Consider the following 23,879-nt stretch of genomic DNA (forward strand, 5'->3'; position numbering starts at 1 on the left):
ACCACAGTCAACCAGTTCTCAACTGAGACCATATTGTATTTTTCACACAAAACTACTTTGTAGCCAAAATATAAATTAATTCAAAATGTCCCTTTGATATGTTAAGGTCAACCTCAATATACTTAAACTGTTAATGGTGTTCTTATCTAAGGGGAGGACTTGCAAAGAACAACTGAGCAGCTAGTATAGGCCTACATCAACCTATGCCCTGTTTAACACTCCACAAAGCCTGTCTTAAGTTGGATCGTGTTCAGCAGGGCACACCGTAGTGAAACGTTTTAAATACTTTTGAAACAGAATGAAAAATGAGTGTAGTCCCCCACTGTTTCAGTAAGTTCTCTGGTGCATAATGAACATGACCTTGGTTTGAGGCACAGAGACCCATACATGTAAAGGTAAGAGTTTAATACTATGTAAAATACTGAAGTAGTTGAAGTACTTATTTACACTCTGGGCTTTGACTTGTTGATTGGTAGAATGTGACTAATATAGTAATACTATACACAAGTTTATGTTGGTATGTTATATGAACCAGACAATGTTTTCTGCACTTCACAGGAATCACCAATCACAGCATATGGTCACAGTGGCAAACTTTTCCTGGCTGTCCTTTAGTCCAAATGCTTCATGACCAACTACGCACTCCACCACTTCTATATCACCAAATGTCCATCCCTGTATGACATATTGGTGGCAGTGGTGGGATGTAATGCTGCATTTTGAGTCCAAAATGGATGCTTCCCCGAAGAGAAGGTCTCTGTTGTACAGTAACTCTACCGCCTTAGTAAATGTGTGTTTAAACCATTCCTAGGTGCCCATTAATGACATTTGGTGGCAATTCCACACTCGTGTGGGCAATTCAAAGTTCAGCACTGGAGGGCACCAGAAGCAAATACTGTTCTGGCGCCTATGGAACTATCCCCATTCTTCCTCAGTGTTTTTACTTCATGGCTTTTGAAGAAAGGGCTGCTCAGACAATAGTCTCTTTGGATGGCCATTTTTCACGAGATGGGCCTCGTGAAGAGGGCGGAGCAGACGGCTCACCATGTGACCTGGGGAGGAGAAGCACCACCCTCTGATTGGTCTGCCGCCATTCGTTGTACAGCCGACAGTGATACCTGAGCGACACCTGTGGTAGAGAGGCAAATTCAGGTTTAAATACTGTATATACTGAGCCCATTACTGTAATGCATTATGCAAGCCCAAACAAGTGGAAGAGGAAGATGTTGGGGTGGCAGATGGCCTACTGGTTAGGGCGTTGGGCCAGTAACTGAAAGGTTGTTGAATCTAATTCCCGAGCTGACAAGGTAAAAATCTGTCATTCTGCCCCTGAACAAGGTAGTTAACCTACTGTTCCCTTGTAGGCTGTCATTGTAAATAAGAATTTGTTCTTAACTGACTTGACTAGTTAAATAATGGTTAAATGTTTAAAAAACTTTTTTTTTAAAGCCCCTAGACCAGAGATGGACAGCTGGCAGGCTGCATGCGACCGCCCCTTTTGAAGGCCCTCTGATCAATCCATTTAAAATGCAGTCTCAACTTACCAAGTTAGAATAGTACAATACACAAGGTGAAATTTGGTTGTGCATCAGCAGTTTATTTTGTCAGTCACTGATAGTCACTCAATTAGCCAATGTCAGCTAACTTTCAGATTGGTAAATTAGTCTAGCAGCCAGCTATCTGGGGGGTACGAAGACCCACAAGCAACTGCAGCCCCTCATGATGAGTTCAGATTTTTTGTGATCCTCACCCCCATCAAAGTTCCCCATCCCTGCACTAGACACTGGTCTGATGTTGGTTTTGTGTTGAGTATTGTCTAGAATTGGGACAGGGTAAGCTGATCCTAGATCTGTGCCTAACGGCATCTTTTACCATAAGTAAACCAAGTAGCTGACTAAAAGTGCTAAATTCCCAGGGTTGCATTCCTATTTCCTGCATAGCACCCTGAAAAGAGGATCCTACAGTATACACAATAGGAATGGAGGATCCAGAGAGTCAACTAATGTTTATACTTGTTAGATTGTTTTTTACCAGTCAAATGGCTTGTATGTGTACTCCTTATGAGGCATTTGTGAATAATGCGATGTATCTGTGCAAGGGTTTTGCGTCACAGACACATCCATGGGAAAACCGGAACGAATTTGCGCAAAATGGACAAGAAACGCCCAAAATCAGTCTGACCTCTGCTGAGATGTACTGGCTGTCACCCTCCACCACTCACCAGGGTCCAGAAGAGGTAGATGGTGAAGAGGGCCACGGTGAGGGCGATGAGGCCCACGGCCTCCAGGCGGCTGGAAAAGTGCAGGTGGTCCACGGCCCCCCGCAGACACAGCCACCCGGAGATTGTGGCCAGAGGCGTGATGAGCAGGAAGCACACCATGTCGCCGAACAGCGTCCGTTTTTCCTGGCGCAGGCCCGGGTTACGCACCCACTAGAGACGGAGAGAGGAGAGAAAATGTCACGTTTGCTGACAACCGAAACATCAATCAATGGACGAGTCAATGCCACATTTTCATTTGTGCCGAAATCAAAATTAAATAAAGTTCAACAGGCTATGTTGTGAAATAGGCTTGTTGAAGTATTTATAGACGGGTTGGCTGACAACGTCATGAAAATGATGCGCGTGCATCGACACTAAATGTGTAATGTGATAGGTATTTTAACATTGCTATTTTTTAACACACCAAAAAAGCATTTGATTGATTGATTAATAAAATATTTTGTCACTTGTCTTTCTCAAATGAAGGGGGTGATGACGCAATCTTTGCGAGAGGGAGGGAATCTGATTTAATTGTTCCTCAGCTCGCGACTCAACACTTAATTCAGGATAAATGGAGTTAGCCTACCCAGGAGGATTCATTGCCATAGAAATGTACCTGGCTAAAATATGAGCCACTCTCTTGGTATTGGTTATCCCGAGTTGAACTCAATTGACCAAAGTTACCTCGCTAATTCCTCAAACCAGGTATGTACTGTAGTATAACCACCCTTGGGTTCTCGAGTTTTTTTTACAGTAAATTCTATATTTGCTCAGCTAACACCAGTATATTGTTTTATGGTCTTCCAGCTAACAGGAACAGTGTATTGCTAGCAGAAAATTGCTAACTGAGTTTGATAGCAATATGTTGAGAGATAAGAGAGTGTAACTGGATTTACTCTAAAACAGGATGCCAGTCAGGTCTTCGGGGACTGGGCTAGGTTGAGCTAGAGCCAACCAAATGATGCCTTGCTGATTTAGCTATGTCATTTTATCCCTCATACAACCTCTATTCCAAAGCAACATGCGCGTTGATAGACAGCTAGCTTGGATTGCCAACTACCCAACAATATCTTTGGTTTCAGTATATTAAAGATGCACTCCAGGATCTAAAGCACAACAAATTGGTAACCTATAGTTCAACATTTGTATGATTTTCAGGACGTAACATATCATACGAAATAGACAACATATTGCACAATTTGATGACATAGTACACAAAAACCAGGGAACACTTTTGGCTCGTGAGCATCATTTTCAAAACTACTGGATGAAATTATACAAAAGTTCCAGAGTTCATCTTTAACTAAAGCCCATTCTTCAAATATTTGGAAAGTAGACTTCTCCTGAACATAACGAGAAATTCAATCGCAAACCAACCCACAATGTCTGTGGTTTGTCAATATTAAAAGTCTATGGCTCCAAGAATATAAAATAAAAATCCTGGAGCATCCTCAAAACCTCATGGAACAAAGCTCTCTTTATACGCGCACGATATATAGATGAGATATTATATTCATGAGGAATCAGACCTGGGTTCAAGTACGATTTTAAATCTTTTCAGTTACTTCAGCTGTGCTTGATTGAGCTCACCAAGCACAGTGGAACCAATAGAACTGTCCCAAAATCGCAAATCCCACCAATTCCGCACACCAGACAGGTTTAAGAAAACGATCAAAGTATTTGAACGTTTTGGAATAGTTGTTGAACCCAGGTCTGATGAGAAATGCTACCATGGTATGCATGGTACGGGTGTAATTGCCACCAAGCAACCACTTTGCACCACCGCTATCCTATTATATATGGAGGCAGTGTCCTGATGCTAGGGGGTAATAACATGTTAGCTAGAGGTTATTGTGGAGACGAGGACACTAACACACACACACATTATTATTGTGGTCGAATTCATTCCACAAAAATATGGGGTGAAATCTTCTTAAAATAAAAGGGGAAATGAGGGGTAAAGAAATTCATAAATACAACCGATATTAGCAGTGAGCTTACTTATTACCACGAGAACCAAAACTCATTTGGAGTTGATTTATTCATTCACTTGCAGTATTAATTTACAGACGACAGATGACTAGGTGTTTTTGCTATGTGTTGACAATTATTTATTTTTAAGATATCCCTCTAGTGGTGTGGGGGCTGTGCTTTGGCAAAGTGGGTGGGGTTATATCCTTCCTGTTTGGCCCTGTCCGGGGGTGTCCTCGGAGTGGGCCACAGTGTCTCCTGACCCCTCCTGTCTCAGCCTCCAGTATTTATGCTGCAGTAGTTTATGTGTCGGGGGGCTAGGGTCAGTTTGTTATATCTGGAGTACTTCTCCTGTCCTATTCGGTGTCCTGTGTGAATCTAAGTGTGCGTTCTCTAATTCTCTCCTTCTCTCTTTCTCTCTCTCGGAGGACCTGAGCCCTAGGACCATGCCCCAGGACTACCTGACATGATGACTCCTTGCTGTCCCCAGTCCACCTGGCTGTGCTGCTGCTCCAGTTTCAACTGTTCTGCCTTATTATTATTCGACCATGCTGATCATTTATGAACATTTGAACATCTTGGCCATGTTCTGTTATAATCTCCACCCGGCACAGCCAGAAGAGGACTGGCCATCCCACATATGCTCTCTCTAATTCTCTCTTTCTTTCTCTCTCTCGGAGGACCTGAGCCCTAGGACCATGCCCCAGGAATACCTGACATGATGACTCCTTGCTGTCCCCAGTCCACCTGACTGTGCTGCTGCTCCAGTTTCAACTATTCTGCCTTATTATTATTCGACCATGCTGGTCATTTATGAACATTTGAACATCTTGACCATGTTTTGTTATAATCTCCACCCGGCACAGCCAGAAGAGGACTGGCCACCCCACATAGCCTGGTTCCTCTCTAGGTTTCTTCCTAGGTTTTGGCCTTTCTAGGGAGTTTTTCCTAGCCACCGTGCTTCTTCACCTGCATTGCTTGCTGTTTGGGGTTTTAGGCTGGGTTTCTGTACAGCACTTTGAGATATCAGCTGATGTACGAAGGGCTATATAAAATAAATTTGATTGATTGATTGATTTTGCGATTTAAGAGCTTTTGGGAAACTCACCCCTGAAAGACTTTTAACTGTCACATTGCTAATAAGACACACAGTAACATCAGTGTGATGATATAACCCACAGTAACATGGAGGATTGGTTGACAACTAGTGTACCTGCTGAGAATGTAGAGGAAGTGGGGTGTGTGAAGTGTCATGGAATGTTTACCAGAAGCCCAAAGTGTCTTCAACCCCCTTCACTTCATATTCCATCTGTGCATATAGACCAAACTTCACAACACACACACACACCACAGCTTATAACTAACTATAAATGACAGATTTACTAGACTGTGTTCTTCCTAAAAGATAGCAAGAGCCGAGAAAATCCTTTGGCATGTTGTTTTGATGTAACATGAAAATAACATGGAAAAACAGGACAGGCCCAAGGCCTGGTTTTAAGCTCAGCGCGGTCAAACATATATGTGTTTGTTGGGATTATGTGGACAGATGGGGACAGAAGGGCCATGCACAGCGAGAAGGGCCATGCACCGTATGTGTATGGGTAGCATGTGATTATGACAATGGTTTATTTACATGCTGCATTTTGTGTGTGTATTTCTGCGTCTGTATACTGTACCTCCATCAGTGGCCGGTTCTTCCTCTGTACAGTGAACTGGTAGTGGCAGAGCTCACAGGCGCTGGTGCCAGAGGCAGAGAGCCAGTGCTCCAGGCAGCTCCGGTGGATGGTACCCAGGGTCCCTGCACACTCACAGGGGGAGAGCAGCTCCTCCTGACCCCCTCCGTCATGACAGATCCGACACATGGGCCGCTCAGGCAGAGGGCTTCGGCGATATGGAACGAGGTGAGGAAAAGAGGAACAGAAAGAAATTGTCTTTAGATACGCTGATGTTTTCACAGGCTGGTGTTTTCTGTTCCCCTCGAAGCTTGGGACCGCAGGTGGAAAAATGTGCCGTTCCACCCCTGAGCAAGGAAATTAACCCCCAACACAACTGCTCCCCGTGCACTGATGATGTGGACGTCGATTAAGGCAGCACCCCGCACCTCTCTGATTTAGAGGGGTTGGGTTAAATGCAGAAGACACAGCTGAATGCATTCAGTTGTGCAACTGACTAGGTATTCCCCTTCCCCCTTCCTGAGAACAATAACAGCTGACTAGGGATCCTACTTCCCCCTTCCTGAGAACAATAACAGCTGACTAGGGATCCTACTTCCCCCTTTCTGAGAATAATAACAACTGACTAGGGATCCTACTTCCCCCTTTCTGAGAACAATAACATCTGACTAAGTATCTGGGCAGGTAGCCTAGTGGTTAGAGCATTGTGCCAGTAACCGGAAGGTTGCTGGATTGAATCCCCAAGCTGACAAGGTACAAATCTGTCTTTCTGCCCCTGAGCAAGGCAGTTAACCCACTGTTCCCTGGGCACTGAAGACATGGATGTCGATTAAGGCAGCCCCCGCACCTCTCTGATTCAGAGATTAGGTTAAATGCGGAAGACACATTTCAGTTGAAGGCATTCAGTTAGACAACTGACTAGGTATCCACCTTTCCCTTCCCCTTTTCTGAGAACAATAACAACTAAGTATCTCTTCCCTCCCTTTCTGAGAACAATAACAACTAATATTGGACATCACAATTCACTGACTAGAGGTTTTCAAAAATATCAGGTCAATATTTCAGTGGATAGAAAACTAGCTGGTTAAATAACAAAACCCTGGGAGGGAGTTGGTGTAATTTGACGCTGTCACACATTGTTAGAATACCCTGTCTATTCTGTCTCTGTACTATGCATACATACAGTACATCTCTTAGATTACAGACTCAAATCAAACATTTTCTGGATTAAAACAACATATGCAAGGAGGATTATTACTTTCATTTACTATATGGACTGTAATCTATGATTCACCAATCTCCTATATGGCATCTAATCCTCTAATCTGGATGATGATTATGTTGGGTTGTAGATCGCCTTGATTTCATCAGGAAACTAAGCTGATGTCTTTGACGGAATGAATGAGCCCCTCACTCAACAAACCTCCCCTTGAACATAAACACTCGTCGCTGCCAATAACTAACACAACAGAATGAACATCATTTTGTCAGACAAATTAATTAATAATAAGATTTTGCTAGAACAAAAAAACTCGTTGTCAGTTTGAAGTAATAAATGCCTTTAAACCTAATCTGGAAATTATTTTTCATGTTGATCATCAACAGAACAAACATGACGACAACGTCACTGGATACGAAAACAACTAATAAACATCTATGGCGATAATGTTTGTTGATTTAGTTTATATTAGACATATATGACAAAAAGACATATTTATAACCTGGTCCCAGATCTGTTTGTGTTATCTTGCCAATGGTCAGACATAGAGTTGGAAAGACGGCACAAGTAGACCTTGGACTCGGATAGCACATACTCTTCAATCAGTATTTATTAAATAATACATTGTAGATTGTAGCTACCATGGACATTTATTCTGTAATATTTATTCTGTAATAGGTAGCAAATTAAGTTGATCCCAATTCTATAATGTATGCTACCAGCTCTACTGTATGCCAATCTATGCTAGCTACCGCTTTGCTACTATGCTATCTATCTCTAAGCTAAGCTACCCTATGCTATCTATCTCTAAGCTAAGCTACCCTATGCTATCTATCTCTAAGCTAAGCTACCCTATGCTATCTAGCTCTATGCCACAGGCTGATTATTAAGAGGGCTTTGGGGGGGCTAACAGTTGTGACCCAGTCTGCATGACTGCAGCTGTTGCCGCTAAAGCCCCCCTTTGTCTCCCATAGTGTGTGTGAGTGACAGAGTCCCGTCAGGCGTACATGCTAATCAAGGTGCTAAATTTAGACTCTGCACCATCCGGCCAGAACAGGACATTTGTTGTGTTTCAAATGTACAGACATTTACCCCACAGGGCCAGTTAGTGTGATTGGTATGTAAGTTATGTAGCTGTCTGAAGCCATAGTTACTCATCTATAGGATCTATATAGTCCTCTTTCACTGCACAGAGAACAAGAAGGACTTCCCAGACAGATAGAGGGGGGAAATCCTTTTGAGAGGCACTTGATTTGTTACCATTCAGAAATTGTGTTTGGTTATATTTGGGTATATATTTAAAACTAGCTTCACTTTACCTCTGACCCCCACCAACCCCTCCCCTCCACACTCGTACAAAACTCTATTCCATCCATGTTTGGCAGGTCCATACCTCTGTTTGGCGTACGCTCCCACGATAGGTGACAGCAGCTGCCCATCCTTGGCAGACACTTGCATGTAGTACTGCGGCTCTCCATTGGCCGGACTGTTCTGCTCTTCCATTGCTTTTCCTGGGAGGTCAGGCTCTGTCGGGTAGTCCAGGCTACCCATTGGATCAAAGTCCCTGTCGCTCAAGCAACTCCCTGTGTGGGCAGAGTCAGAACGCTCTGGCAGCACCTCCGGCAACAGAGTGCAGCGACTGGTCGTCATGGCAGCAGACGGTTATCTTTCATTGGCGTCTGGCTTGGTTACTGAGCATCATCTGTCTGGAGTAGAGGAAGGGAGAGATACAGTGATATTGACAAGGGTTTCAAGCATCATAAAGTGTGTGTGTTGATGCGTCATACATACAGGTGGCACAATGGGATTGAATACAGTATCTTCTTTTGGTGTGAAATCTTGAAGGTCAGACTCAATGCTTTGAATCTGCCACTACACCAGCATTTCGCTACACCCGCAATAACATGTGCTAAATATGTGTGTGACCAATAAAAAATGTGATTTGCTGAATAGGCCTATCTGCCTTTGTTAAAAGCTATATTTTGTGGTGTAGTAATTACAAAGATAGGAAATTAGTAAAGTTCACCTGAGAACATTCAGTCAACTATAGTCCATAGTCAAGTAGAATCCTTTCCATTTCCTGTGTTACATCAATATTGTTAGACATGCCAGTCAATGTTTGACCTACTGTAATATGCAGGGCCTCCCTACCATGTTTCTGTTAGAATTATACTAAAGGTCATCTCTCTTGAGGTGCTGGAGATCTATATAGGTTATTAGTATAAAACCACTCTCAAATGACGGAGGCTTTACTAACCTGTATAGATCTCCTTGCTTCCCTGTGACAGAGGATAGATAAACTATACAGAAGAAGAATTAAGTTTCTTTGCTACTCCAAACAGAGTAACACTAACATAACATACCACACTCAAAATAAACAAAAGGCAGTGTCTTAATATATTCTACGTTTTTGATTGACTGCATTGAGAGATAGATGTTTGGGATCTGTCAATGTTTTCTCTTAATGCTTACTCGCTTAAAAATGTACAAATCCCTCTAGCTTGTGTTGATATTTACCACAAAAATGAACATGCGAACAGACAGCGATCACATTCCAACTGCAACAGACTAAACACAGATGTCTGTCTATTCAGTGCGCCGGCATTAACCGTGTCCTAGTTCAGCTATTCCAGACCGCACCGAACAACTAGGGAAAGTGAAAACAGACAGAGAGGGTGGCTGCGACAACACAACTAAACAATGATGTCAACACAAAACTAATTTGCATCAATGCGGCTGAGGTCATATGTCTGGTGTTCAGGTAAACATTCTGTCAACGCAGCAGATTGGAGGAAGGCCACACTGACAACAATACCCAGTGTTGCAGGCTAAAGATGTGGTTGGTTGAACAATTATTAAATATAACTCACCATATTTGTAGCTAACTAAGCATACAACGTAACCACACTAAACACATCCATATGATAGCATGTAAATTAACCGACATTAAACAAGACACATTATAAACACAAAGATTTTAATTGTAAACATTTAAAGCTACCTAAGCATGCAACCGAACCCTATTGAAATGCATCCGTATGCCAGCATAGCAATTAATCAACATTAAACAAGACACGTAAATAACACAAGGGTTTTAACTGTAAACTAGCAGCGAACGATAAACAATGGCATCTTTATATCCGTATACAGCTGAGACAGTAGAGCCCTTCAGCTGATTTTCCCCGAGAGTTTTCGCTAAAGAGCTTTAGAGAAGACGTAATATTACTAGACACGTTGTTAACGCGTCCACAGAGGACTTTCAGATAATGATCTTTTGCCCTGGAACCACGCACTATAATTCTGGCACTCCCTATTACAGTACAAAGAAATGTGAATGACATGCTATTGGATACAGATAGAGCTTTCAGTATTGTACGTTCAACCATGCCAATGAACTCTTCCTGACTAGGACCAGTGAGACAACAGGATAGTGACTTTTTAAATTCTTCACAATGCCTATCAGATTACACAACGCAACCGTTTGTGAGCTGATGTAAAAATATAAATGGTGGAGAAGTGGTAGGGACGAGACCTGGGTTCAAATACTATTTGAAATCTTTCAAATACTTTGAGCGTTTGCTTTAGCATGCCTGAAGTGTCAAGTGGCTGGGGTTTTCACTTTCTGGACTTTTCCATTGGTTCCATTGTGCTAGGCAAGTTCAATCAAGAACAGCTAAAGTATTTTAAATGATTTAGAATAGTATTTGGTACAGACATTCGAAAGGGAAGGGCAAGAACACAGTTGTTTCACATTGTGTTTGGATACAGAGGAAGCAGAGCCTCCTTGGCACTCTGTGGGTGGTGTTGCGTATTCAACTGTCAGTGAATAATGTCAAACCACTTCCTGTTGCGTCATTCATGCAACCTGGTGTGCAGACAAACCATGGAAACATAGGCCTACTGTAGACCCTTATAGATGCTTTAAGTGGGTGTGGAGATAGTGGTTGTGAGATGTACTTTAAATAAGCCTAAGTTGCAAACCTGCAACTAAGGTTGCAAATGCAGAAAACAAAACTTCATTGACTGATTTGTTTTGCACACACACACACCTTGAATGGTAACTTGCTCCACCCCGGTGTGCCCCTCACTCCACCTTTTTGGGTAGCCATTTTCCAGGTCAGGACCAATGTGCTTTGAAAAGTTGTGGTTTGGCACTGGGTGACCTCACATGTTGTTGTTGACCTCATCGTCGGGGCATAGGAGCGAGGCAACCCATGCCAGGGTGGACTACAGCAGCTCTCGTTAATGCCATAAACTACATTTCAAAGCCACGGTGCAGCAACAGAATGTTTCCCCTGTGAGAACCTGTGATCTCCAACCATGTCACAAGGTTTGACCAATTGAGGCAAGAGACTAACTATGACCGTAGCAGGAGACTAATGACTAGTCAGACCTCCAGTAATGACTAGTCAGACCTCCAAAACAGGAACATTAATCATTGTTGGTCGACTTTCAGGAACACTTTACTCATGGTTCTTTCTATAATTTTTATCATTCTTTGTAAATCAGTCACTCAATGTAAAACTATTTGACTCAAGTGCCCATGGTGGAGAAAAGGATGTAAACATATTATGAGTCATGCTTTTGGGAAAGACCGTCAAAGTGCATTAGAAAAGGTGGTTTTTAAAAAATGGACTCTCCTGCCTTAAACCTGTACACCAGAATAAAGTTAGACAAGGACAGTGATACACAGTGAACGTTAAGGACATCTGCATGTGAGAATATCCTATAAATTGTGAATGATGACCCATGTCGACATGCTGTATGTTTCGAAATACTGCAAATAACAACTCAGAGAACTGTTAAGCACTGGGTGTGGACATCACAGTTTAAAATTAACTGACATAGCTAAGCTAACTTCTAAATATTAGACCATGCTAACTCGCTTAGTGCGATGACAGCTTTGAATCTGACTGGACTAAGTCTTCAAAAACAAGAGCATGAAATGCAATTCTTGTCAGTCAATAGGACCTAGTCACACAGTGAAAGCACTGCTGTGCCTAGATAAGCCTGAGTGTCGTTGATAAGCGAGGTGGAGATTCCTCTGAAGTTTAATTTATCCCTTACTGCCTCCTAGACCCTCACTCACTCACCTACTCTACTTAATCCTATGGAGACACTGGCTTTGTGCCAGTATCCACACTAACACACAGACTAGCATTAGAATGCATGGCAAATACATTGGTTCATTCTAAGTAGTGTTCTAGTGTGGGTATGGGAACAGTCATGGTGCTTATACATAGTGTGGATACTGGGAACAGTCATGGGCCTCATACATAGTGTGGATACTGGGAACAGTCATGGGGCTTATACATAGTGTGGATACTGGGAACAGTCATGGGGCTTATACATAGTGTGGATACTGGGAACAGTCATGGGGCTTATACATAGTGTGGATACTGGGAACAGTCATGGGGCTTATACATAGTGTGGATACTGGGAACAGTCATGGGGCTTATACATAGTGTGGATACTGGGAACAGTCATGGGCCTCATACATAGTGTGGATACTGGGAACAGTCATGGGCCTTATACATAGTGTGGATACTGGGAACAGTCATGGGGCTTATACATAGCATGGATACTGGGAACAGTCATGGGCCTTATACATAGTGTGGATACTGGGAACAGTCATGGGCCTTATACATAGTGTGGATACTGGGACATAGTCATAGGCCTTATGCATAGTGTGGATACTGGGACATAGTCATAGGCTTATTCAGGAGCATTCAATGTTACAGAATGTTGTAGAACATGTATTGTGTAGAACATACATGCCCCTCTCTCAACTAGAATAAAGAGCTATGTTCCTGCTATGTTTTTTACAAGTTGCAGCCCACAGAATAAGCCACTCCAGGCCTGCATGTCACCCTGCGAAGAGGCCCAGAGTCTAGTGTGTCGAGGTCTTTCGGTTCATATCGGCTATCCTCCCTATTCACTACAATATTTGGAGGCTCTGGAACGATGAGATAAAGTGATAAACGAGGTTATACTGTAAGCCTTTCCCAGTCAATCCCACTATGGCATAGTGTTGCTGTCTCTATCTCCCATTAAATTACTTGTCAGTGTGCTACAGTATGTGTTACAGTGTGTTAAAGGAGCTTTGGGCTGGTTCCAGTGGACGAGAGCGCCATCAAATGATAAGCTGTTCAGTGGACAGGATACCACTCCTGTCCTGCATTCAAGTCACAGCTGTGGCTCTGTGTGTAACAGTTGGCAGCCACTTCTGCTGCCGAAGCCTTCGGACCAGGCACTTAACTCTCATCAGTGATTTACTCACAAGCTGTGGTCAAGCCTAGCCTGGTTAAACTGAACTGAACGCTCACGTCAGTCTGCTTCAACCAGGGTAGATCAAGCCTTGACAGGGTGAAGTATTTAACAATGAAAGAATGTGACTTATGGTCAAGTGTATAACGTTTTGTTGGGTTGTAGATTGTTTCACACTGTTTTGTCTAGGCCCTTGGTCAGTCAAGTCCCTCAGTTGTAAGAAACAGTAGTCTAAGTGTATACGTTGTTACAGAGTTGGTGACAACCAATATCCAACACCTTCAAGTTAAATGTTACTTATTCAATGAAACAGTGTCATGTCCATATCAATAGAATAGATCTCTATTGTTAATATTGTTTTTAGGTTTGACCAATAACATAGTTAAAGTGCGTCATAACACTGTGGTGTGCCTTTTATTGAGGAACCATTGTGCAAAGGCCTATTAACTCGGTTCCCCATCTTTCAGAGGTCAATCTCTCTGCAGCAACAATGTATCGGCTAAATTTACCCTGTGTTTGGTCTTTCTAGTCGCCGATCCTTATAAGATAAAGGACAGAGAGGAAAGACTGTGCTTTTATCAAATTGTGACTCACAGTTATCGGATTGGCTTGAATTCTTCCAGTAAAATGTTGTGTAACTAGGAATTCCCAAATTTTGCCATCACAATGGATAAACAATGGCTTTATTCCATGCAGATTTCCTCAGCCCTCCCCAAAAACAAATCATTCAGTGGGCTACATGTGAATCAGCTCTCAACTGAAACAGAGTATAGTGTAGCACGATAGCATTCTAAGCTAGCTAGTCCTGACCCCAATCACCGTTTATTACATTTTTTATGTAACCTTTATTTAACTAGGCAAGTCAGTTAACAACAAATTCTTATTTACAATGACGACCTACCAAAAGGCCTCCTGCGGGGACAGTGGCTGGGATTAAAAATATATATATTTTTATAAAATATAAATATAGGACAAAACACACATCACTGCAAGAGAGACAACACAACACTATATAAAGAGAGACCTAAGACAACAACACAGCGTGGTAGCAACACAACATGACAACAACATGGTAGCAACACAACATGGTAGCAGCACTAAACACGGTACAAACATTATTGAGCACAGACAACAGCACAAAAGGAAAGAAGGTAGAGACAACAAAACAACACTCAAAGCAGCCAGAACTGTCAGTAAGAGTGTCCATGATTGAGTCTTTGAATGAAGAGATTGAGATAAAACTGTCCAGTTTGAGTGTTTGTTGCAGCTTGTTCCAGTTGCTAGCGGCAGCGAACTGAAAAGAGGAGCTACCCAGGGATGTGTGTGCTTTGGAGACCTTTAACAGAATGTGACTGGCAGAACGGGTGTTGTATGTGGAGGATGAGGGCTGCAGTAGATGTCTCAGATAGGGGGTTTGTGAGTTACAGTACTTGTGAATCAGTCCTCAACTGAAACAGAGTATAGTGTAGCACGATGGCATTCTAAGCCATCTAGGCCTGACCCAAATCACACAGTTAGAGTACTTGTGAATCAGCCCCCAACTGAAACAGTAAACTGAGTAGAGGATAGGATAGCACGATAGCATTCCACGCTAGCTAGCCATGCTGTTTGGCTTCAACTTGAGGTCTCTCCCCCTCTCACATTTTCTGAGCTCTAGCACTGTGGGAAAGGGACCAGAGAGACTTAAATATAGCTTGTTTGACAGACTGCTTTCCACCACCCCGCTGACCACAGCCGGTAACCTCTAGCCAGTCTTAATTCCATCCTTAAGGACGCAGAGTCGTAGACCCACCCCCCCCTCCTCTTCCTTCCCTTCTCAGTGTCCTTTGGGACAAAGTGTGGTTAATTTAAACAGCTAGAGGAAGGGGCACATAGGAAGTGAGCCAGTTTGGTGAGAACTAGCTCTGCAAAAGACTGCACTTCTGGGTTCTCCCTAAGCTTTCATGACCCCCCCCCCCCCCCTAATAATACTGTCTGTGAAAACTGCATTTAAACACCTTTCTGGTTTTGGTAGTAAAAGGTTTAAAACAATAACTGCTATAGTGTACTGATGCCAAACACAATGTATTAAGGTGGTTTCCGTAGGTGGTGGTCATTTTTTTAGACCTCAAGAGATGTGTAGGAGGCTCTTTTTTCCATTTGTTTATTCATTTTCACTCAGCCAAGTGAAACGCACCACAAAGGCTTTTCACATTAGACCAAAAATAATTGTTTCAAAGACAGTGGACATGCATTGGCCAGTGCCAAACCACACACATGAGAACTTCCAACTCTTGTATAGCCTGTTTGTTTTAAACACAATTTAGCTTTTTAGTTTTACTCACACCTTTCAACAGCGTGCCAGCAGACAAATTCATTTTCCAAACATCTCTACACACATGGTTAACATTTTTGCGTTTTCGAGCATTTAACTCATTTCTTATTGAGAATATCCTATTTCAAATGCCTGTGAGCATCCACTGACTCTAGGCCGGCACAATTATCTACTGTTCCCACACAACTATACTACAGCATTCCTCTTCAACTAGTGTTTGACCATAACATAGCTGCATACTTTTCAGAGATAAAACCCCATAGCGACTCGTTTATGGTTAATCTACCGCAATAAGGAAGTTAATGGATATAAATAGCCAATGTGGGACTGAGTACAAAGGGGCTTTGACTGTGTGTGCCAGGGACAGTGCCCACCCAGCTCTGCGTGTGCTGCCAACCGACCATTGTGGCATGGCAGGAAAAGGACTCCATGCTGCCTTTTGCATGACATGCTGCCCCGGGGCACAAATTAGAGCAAAAAATCTGCCCTTTTGTTTTTCAGATGCCCTTTTAACTCCAACTTCTCAACAGAAATCCCACATGTATAAATAGGCTACAGTATATCTCTTCGGTTATAGTGGGAAAGGGCTAGACAGGGCTAGCGTTTAGTACAGAACTGCTCAAAGTATGGCTTAAACTGTGGCCTAGCTAACCTCCTAAAACAAGAATTGGCATCCTATATCTTACCACAACATGAGCAAAACCACTGTATCTAGAGTGGCATGGCTGCTGTGTAGTATCTGTATTTGCATTTATTATGGATCCCCATTAGTTCCTACCAAGGCAGCAACTGCCTTATACAATTTTAGAAACATTACAATACATTCACAACAGACTACTCCACTACCACATCTCTACAATACAAAATCCATGTGTACGTGTGTGTATAGTGTGGGCTTCCGAGTGGCGCGGCTGTCTAAGACACTGCATCTCAGTGATAGAGGGGTCAAGACAGACCCTGGTTCGACAACCAGCCGTGATTGGGAACCCCATAAGCCGGCGCACAATTGGCCCATTGTTGTCTGGGTTTGGCCGGGGTAGGCCGTCATTGTAAATAAGAATTTGTTCTTAACTGACTTGCCTAGTTAAATAAAACATGTAATTGTGTGGATGCCAGTTTGTGTTGCTTCGCAGTCTCCGCTGTTCCATAAGGTGTATTACTCCCTGTTTTTTAAAATCAAAATTTTACTGCTTACATCAGTTACTTGATGTGGAATATAATTTTTGTTAGTGCTGTTAGAGTCACACTTTATTATGGACAGACTTCTCCCCAATATGTTTTGACCATGACAGTTTACAATCCAGGGTTTCTTGCTCAATTTCCACATTATTTATTACAAGATTTAGTTGATAGTTGAGGTTTAGTGAATGATTTGTCCCAAATACAACGTATTTAGTTTTAGAAATATTGAGGACCAACTTATTCCTTGCCACCCATTCTGAAACAAACTGCAGCTCTTTGTTAAGTGTTGCAGTCGCTGTAGTAGCTGACGTGTATAGTGTTGAGTCCTCTGCATACATAGACACAATGGCTTTACTCAAAGCCAATGGCATGTCGTTTTCATAAAGATTGAAAAAAGTAAGGGGCCTAGATTGCTGCCTTGGGGAATTCCTAATTCGACCTAGATTATGTTGGAGAGGCTTCCATTAAAGAACACCCTCTGTGTTCTGTTAGACAGGTAACTCTATCTACAATATAGATATGTTGTGTAAAGCCATAACACATGTTTTTCCAGCAGCAGACTATGATCGATAATGTCAAAAGCCGCACTGAAGTCTAACAAAAAAAGATTATGGGGGCTGTTATCATCAATTTCTCTCAGCCAATCATCAGTCATTTGTGTAAGTGCTGTGCTTGTTGAATGTCCTTCCATATAAGAGTGCTGAAAGTCTGTTGTCAATTTGTTTACTGTAAAAATAGCATTGTATCTGGTCAAACACAATTTTTTCTAAAAGTTTACTAAGGGTTGTTAACAGGCTGATTGGTCGGCTATTTGAGACAGTAAAGGGGGCATTAATATTCTTAGGTGGTGGAATTACTTTTGCTTCTCTCCAGGCCTGGGGCCACACACATTTTCTAGTAGGCTTAAATTGAAAATATGTCAAATAGGAGTGGCGATATTGTCCGCTATTATCCTCAGTAATTTTCCATCCAAGCTGTCAGACCCCAGTGGCTTGTCATTGTTGATAGACAACAATAATTGCTTCACCTCTTCCATACTCACTTTACATAACTCAAAATTACAATGCTTGTCTTTCATAATCTGGTCAGATATACTTGGATGTGTAGTGTCAGTGTTTGTTGCTGGCATGTCATGCCTAAGTTTGCTAATGAATGATCATTAAAGTAGTTGGCGATATCAGTCAATTTTGTGATGAATGAGCCATATGATTCAAAGTTTGCATTTTTCCCCAAAATGTCATTGAAGGTGCTCCAAAGCTTTACTATCATTCTTTATGTCATTTATCTTTGTTACATAGTGTAGTTTATTTTTTATTTAGTTTAGTCACATGACTTCTCAATTTGCAATATGTTTGCCAATTGGTTGTGCAGCCAGACTTATTTACCATTCCTCATCACTCTCAACCATACAATTTTTTAATTCCTCACCAATCCACAGGGATTTAACCGTTTTTATAGTCATGTTCTTAATGGGTGCGTGCTTATCAGTAACTGGAATAAGGAATTGAATAAATGTGTCAAGTGCAGCGTCTTTTTGCTCCTCATTACACACCACGGACCAACAAATATTATTTACATCAACATAGGAATCACCACAAAACTTATTGTATGACCTCTTCTACATTATATTAGACCCAGCCTTTGGAACTTTGGTTTTCCTAGATATGGCTACTATATTGTGATCACTACATCCGATGGATCTGGATACTGCTTTCAAGCACATTTCTGCAGCCTTAGTAAAGATGTGATCAATACGTGTTGATGATTTTATTCCTGTGCTGTTTGTAACTACCCTGGTAGGTTGACTGACAACCTGAACCAGGTTGCAGGCACTGGTTACAGTTAAAAAAATTTTTTTTTTTGATTGGGCAACTTGATGAAAGCCAGTCAATATTTAAATCACCCAGAAAATATACCTCTCTGTTGATATCAAATACATATACTGACTGTTATCACTTTATAGCAGCTTCCCACCAGAATGGTCTTTAGGTGAGGCAGATGAACCTGTAGTCATATTACTTCAACAGTATTTAACATGAGATCCTCTCTAATCTTTACAGGAATGTGGTTCTGAATATAAAACAGCTACACCTCCACCACTGGCATTTCTGTATTTTCTGTAAATGTTATAACCGTGTATTGCTACTACTGTATCATCTAAGGTATTATCTAAATGGGTTTCAGAGATAGTCAGAATATGAATGTCATCTGTTACTAGAACATTATCTGTGTTTAGGCCCTGGCTGACACATAATCTATGAGTTGACATACATGTCATTGGCATGAAGGCCTGATTGTCTGTGTTTTTTTTTCTAACTGCCTGTGATGTCACTGTGCTTTGTGCAATTAATAGAAGGCGTCGAACTGTCGTGGCTCTGAACAGACAAGGGGAGGGGAAACCAACGCGGATATGGATTCAGCCCATAGGGGCTAGTGCCTTTAACTCGGAGGGATTACCCCTGTCAATCAGAGGATATTACTGTATCACCACAGAATTACTTAATGTAATAATAACTTGTATTGCGCGTCATTGTCAGTTTAATGTGAAACTGCAGGGGATTAGTTTGGCTGTGTGCCAGCTGTCAAGTAGTAGATCAAGTCTGAGATAAACAACATCAACATGTCATGATTTGTTTACTCTTCTGGGCCAATCAGAGGAGTGACAAGCTATCCCATTGCATAGCAACAAGCTCTTTGGCGAAATAGGGATTTTGAATGATCAGTTAAATCCAATGGAAAACTAGAGATACTACTTGACCAAAACCGCTGTACAGATGTTTTCAGGGGTAAAAAACAACATTGGCCTTGTGCTGGCAGGGTGCCCATTTAGATAGATTCAAATAACTACTACTACTACTATCTATCTATTTAACACACCCACACACGTAAATTCAAACACACACTGAGAATACTATTTTGGTGCATCTGGGAAATAGAGCCATATCCAATTCTTCACTATTCTTCACTATTTTATCCCTCCATCTTACCAAGGCACGTACAGATGTACAATAGCTATAAAACACACTAAGGAAACTGACACTTCAGAGAAACCTTGGGAGTGATTGTCCTCTGCACAGTCTCCACTTCAGATGGGTACTTTTCCCTTTTCATGATGGCGGACAGCCATTGAGAATTGGCACAATGCCTGCTACAACAGTGGATTGTGAGACCTGGTAGCCACAGCACTGATCAATAGATATTTTCACAGTACACACATTGTAGGACACTATAACACTATGCCGTCCTTCCACATACTGCACTGTAAATCTACTTGTTTGCTCCCTGGGGCTGTGTTCTGTGAGCATGGTTGGTGTCAATGCCATTGCTAGTCGGTCAATTCAGGAAGTTAACTGAAATTCCTTTTTTTCCATTAAGGAAAAATATAATTTTTGTTGACTAAATGAATTTGATTACAATTGACCTCCGCACTGTCTGTGAGTGACCCCTTGCCTCAATCTAACATTCTCTTTGACATCTTATTTCCTCGTTGTTACTATATAGTCTTCCAAACATAGGAAAGGCATATAATATCAGCCTTTATTTTACACCCCAGCCTATTAGAACCTGACTGTTCTCTGTTACATGACAACTTCTGTTGTTGTGATCCCCCAGGATGCTTTGCATCATTGTTGTCTATGAGGCTCAGGCAGACAACAGAATAGTATTAATCCATCTAACATTTTTATAGCCACAACGATATCCGTTCACCATGTGTTTCACACAAGTTCTAGTCTAACCTTTAGTGTAATTCACATTTTAATCCAAATGATACACCACAGAGATCATTAGTAATGATAAACTCTCCACATACAGCACAGTGCAATGTGAATATTGGTATTACACAGCCAAATTAGCATTTCACCAAAACCGTTCAAGCTATTTTTTTTATTCTATACTTTCCAGCAAGAGATTAAATTGGCCTCTACAATCAGACGTTCATAACCACAAATTCATATTTAGTTAGAAATGCTGTATAAATGAACATATTTTCTGTGTGTTGTATGTTCGGGAGTATTTTGATGACATGATAAGCTGAACAACTGTAAACAAAGCAATGCCAAACAATGCCTTTTTTTTAAAGGGCCAAAGTACACTCATGACACACCGCAGGGACTGGATTCCTTAAAGCAGCACCATGTTGCATACGTTTTCTGTGAAACATAATGAATCTTTCAGTCTAGTGCCCTTATGGCACGGACCAATGACCATATTGTTTGACCCTCTCGACAAAAGATCACCTATCTATTGCGTGATGAATAACCAGATAGACACAGACATATGTGCGTCTCTTAATAACTCCAGTAGAAACTTCAGTATTAGTTATGATATACAGGTAGCTGCCAAAATAATGGAAACTTTTGAGTAAATGAGGGATAGATACAAAGTATATTGAAAGCAGGTGCTTCCACACAGGTGTGGTTCTTGCGTTAATTAAGCAATAACATACCATAATGCTTAGGGTCATGTATAAAAATGCTGGGCAGACTATTACTTTGGCTACCATGGCTAAGCCCCCCACAGGATGACAATGCCCCCATCCACAGGGCACGAGTGGTCACTGAATGGTTTTATGAGCATGAAAACCATATGCTGATGTCTCAGTTAAAAGATCTCAGCCTAATTGAACACTTATGGGAGATTCTAGAGTGGCGGCTCTGAGACAGCACTTTCCACCACCATCAACAACAAAACACCAAATTATGGAATTTATGGTGGAACAATGGTGTCGCATCCCTCCAATAGAATTCCAGACAGCTGTTCTGGCTTGTGTTGGCCCAACGCCGTATTAACACCAAGTTGGTGTTTCCTTTATTTTGGCAGTTACTTGTAGCTAACTATCTAGTGTGTGTGCGGTCTGTGCACTCAACGTGAAATTGAAAAGGGTCATTTGAACGTTTTGCTGTAATAGACACACTTTAAAAGAGTGTGTTAAAGTTTAAAATAAAATATGTATTTATTTTTTATTAAAAATATAATATTGTCATGTTTTTCAGTCTGTATATCATCATTGGCTTGGCTGTCCAATTGAAGAAGCCTACACGAGTCAACAATAATGCAACAGCTGAACGCAATGACAACTGTACGAGAAATGCTCTGACTAATTAACTAACGTTCTGGAGCAAATGCGCCCTCGGTCTCATGACAGCATTTTTGGGATTATCACAGGCAAGTCCCAAAGAGAGAGCTGCCAAGAAGACTCAAAGAGCAGATACCGTTTTCAGAAAATTGAATGCACTGTACATGTTAGATAAATGAAAGTAGCCTCGCAATTTATCAGACCATGTACAAAAATCACACGCTTTCACGGTGACTATTGCCATTGTTCATAAAGACAAGTAATAACATACACAGTACACGTATCCAAAACGCTCTGTTGTCAAAACACTGTTAGATTGTAACACTGTAACTAACATTAGCTTTATGCATGGTGAACCCCATTGCATTGTTTTGACAGCAGGGTGTGTGGGTGTATTGAGCCAGACACAAAACGAAATGTTAATTTTGTTAACTCATGTGCCACACCTTACATTTTACCATTTGTACTTACTAATATCTAAACTATACATACCTTCATTGTGAGATCCCAAATCTTCAAATTATGATTATACACACTGCGACGCAGGATGATCAAATAATCGTTTGGTTTAATGTCAGTGATCCACGCCAACTTCCACCCCGGTCAGCTGGTAAATCAAGCCGTCTAGCCAGTCAGACATACAATAACGGTCTCCCCCATCCAATCAGATTATTGCAGTAACAAAACTTGCCACCAATGGGAGGGTCCTCGGCGGAATGATGATCTCGGGTACCGTGGCGCATCCTGGTGGTCTATCCAGGAACTTTCACTTTCAAATCCATTACCGGTACTTGGAAATTATTCATCCAATGTAAGACGGCTGTCTTTTTGATATTTAAAATGTATTGACAAAAGATAATCATCACCATACGCATGCATTTCACGTAAGAAAATGATAGGCCTATATTTATTTCAGTCAAATAAAAAATTGCCTACAGCTGAAGTCGGAAGTTTACATACACTTAGGTCATTAAAACTCGTTTTTCAGCCACCACACATTTCTAGTTAATAACAAACTATAGTTTTGGCAAGTCGGTTAGGATATCTACCTTGTGCATGACACAAGTAATTTTTCCAACAATTGTTTACAGACAGATTATTTCACTTATAATTCACTGTATGACAATTCCAGTGGGTCAGAAGTTTACATACACTAAGTTGACTGTGCATTTAAACAGCTTGGAAAATATTAAAAAAATTATGTCATGGCTTTAGAAGCTTCTGATAGGCTAATTGACATAATTTGAGTCAATTGGAGGTGTACCTGTGGATGTATGTCAAGGCCTACCTTCAAACTCAGTGCCTCTTTGCTTGACATGGGAAAATCAAAAGAAATCAGCCAAAACCTCAGAAAGAAAAATTGTAGACCTCCACAAGTCTAGTTCATCCTTGGGAGCTATTTCCAAAAGCCTGAAGGTACCACGTTCATCTGTACAAACAATAGTACGCAAGTATAAACACCATGGGACCATGCAGCCGTCATACTGCTCAGGAAGGAGATGCATTCTGTCTCCTAGAGATGAACGTACTTTGGTGTGAAGATGCTGGAGGAAACGGGTACAAAAGTATTTATATCCACACTAAAACGAGTCCTATATCGACATAACCTGAAAGGCCACTCAGCAAGGAAGAAGCCACTGCTCCAAAACCGCCATAAAAAAGCCAGACTACGGTTTGCAACTGCACATGGGGACAAAGATCGTACTTTTTGGAGAAATGTCCTCTGGTCTTATGAAACAAAATAGAACTGTTTGGCCATAATGACCATCGTTATGTTTGGAGGAAAAAGGGGGAGGCTTGCAAGCTGAGGAACACCATCCCAACCGTGAAGCACGGGGGTGGCAGCATCATGTTGTGGGGGTGCTTTGCTGCAGGAGGGACTGGTGCACGTTACAAAATAGATGGCATCATGATGG

General features: G+C 41.6%; 1 protein-coding gene across 1 annotated transcript; it reads right to left on the bottom strand.

The window, feature by feature from the left end:
• Window positions 1-224: 224 nt before the first annotated feature.
• Window positions 225-22,580, bottom strand: marchf3 (membrane associated ring-CH-type finger 3). The gene is given in 5 exon segments (NM_001246354.2): window positions 225-1,129; window positions 2,222-2,431; window positions 5,908-6,112; window positions 8,517-8,829; window positions 22,456-22,580. Coding segments are annotated over 4 exon segments (831 nt in total). The 5' UTR covers window positions 8,774-8,829; window positions 22,456-22,580; the 3' UTR covers window positions 225-970.
• Window positions 22,581-23,879: the final 1,299 nt, after the last annotated feature.

Source organism: Oncorhynchus mykiss, chromosome 5, assembly GCF_057628025.1.
Source record: "Oncorhynchus mykiss isolate SJ-2025 chromosome 5, ASM5762802v1, whole genome shotgun sequence".
Classification (NCBI taxonomy): Eukaryota; Metazoa; Chordata; class Actinopteri; order Salmoniformes; family Salmonidae; genus Oncorhynchus; species Oncorhynchus mykiss.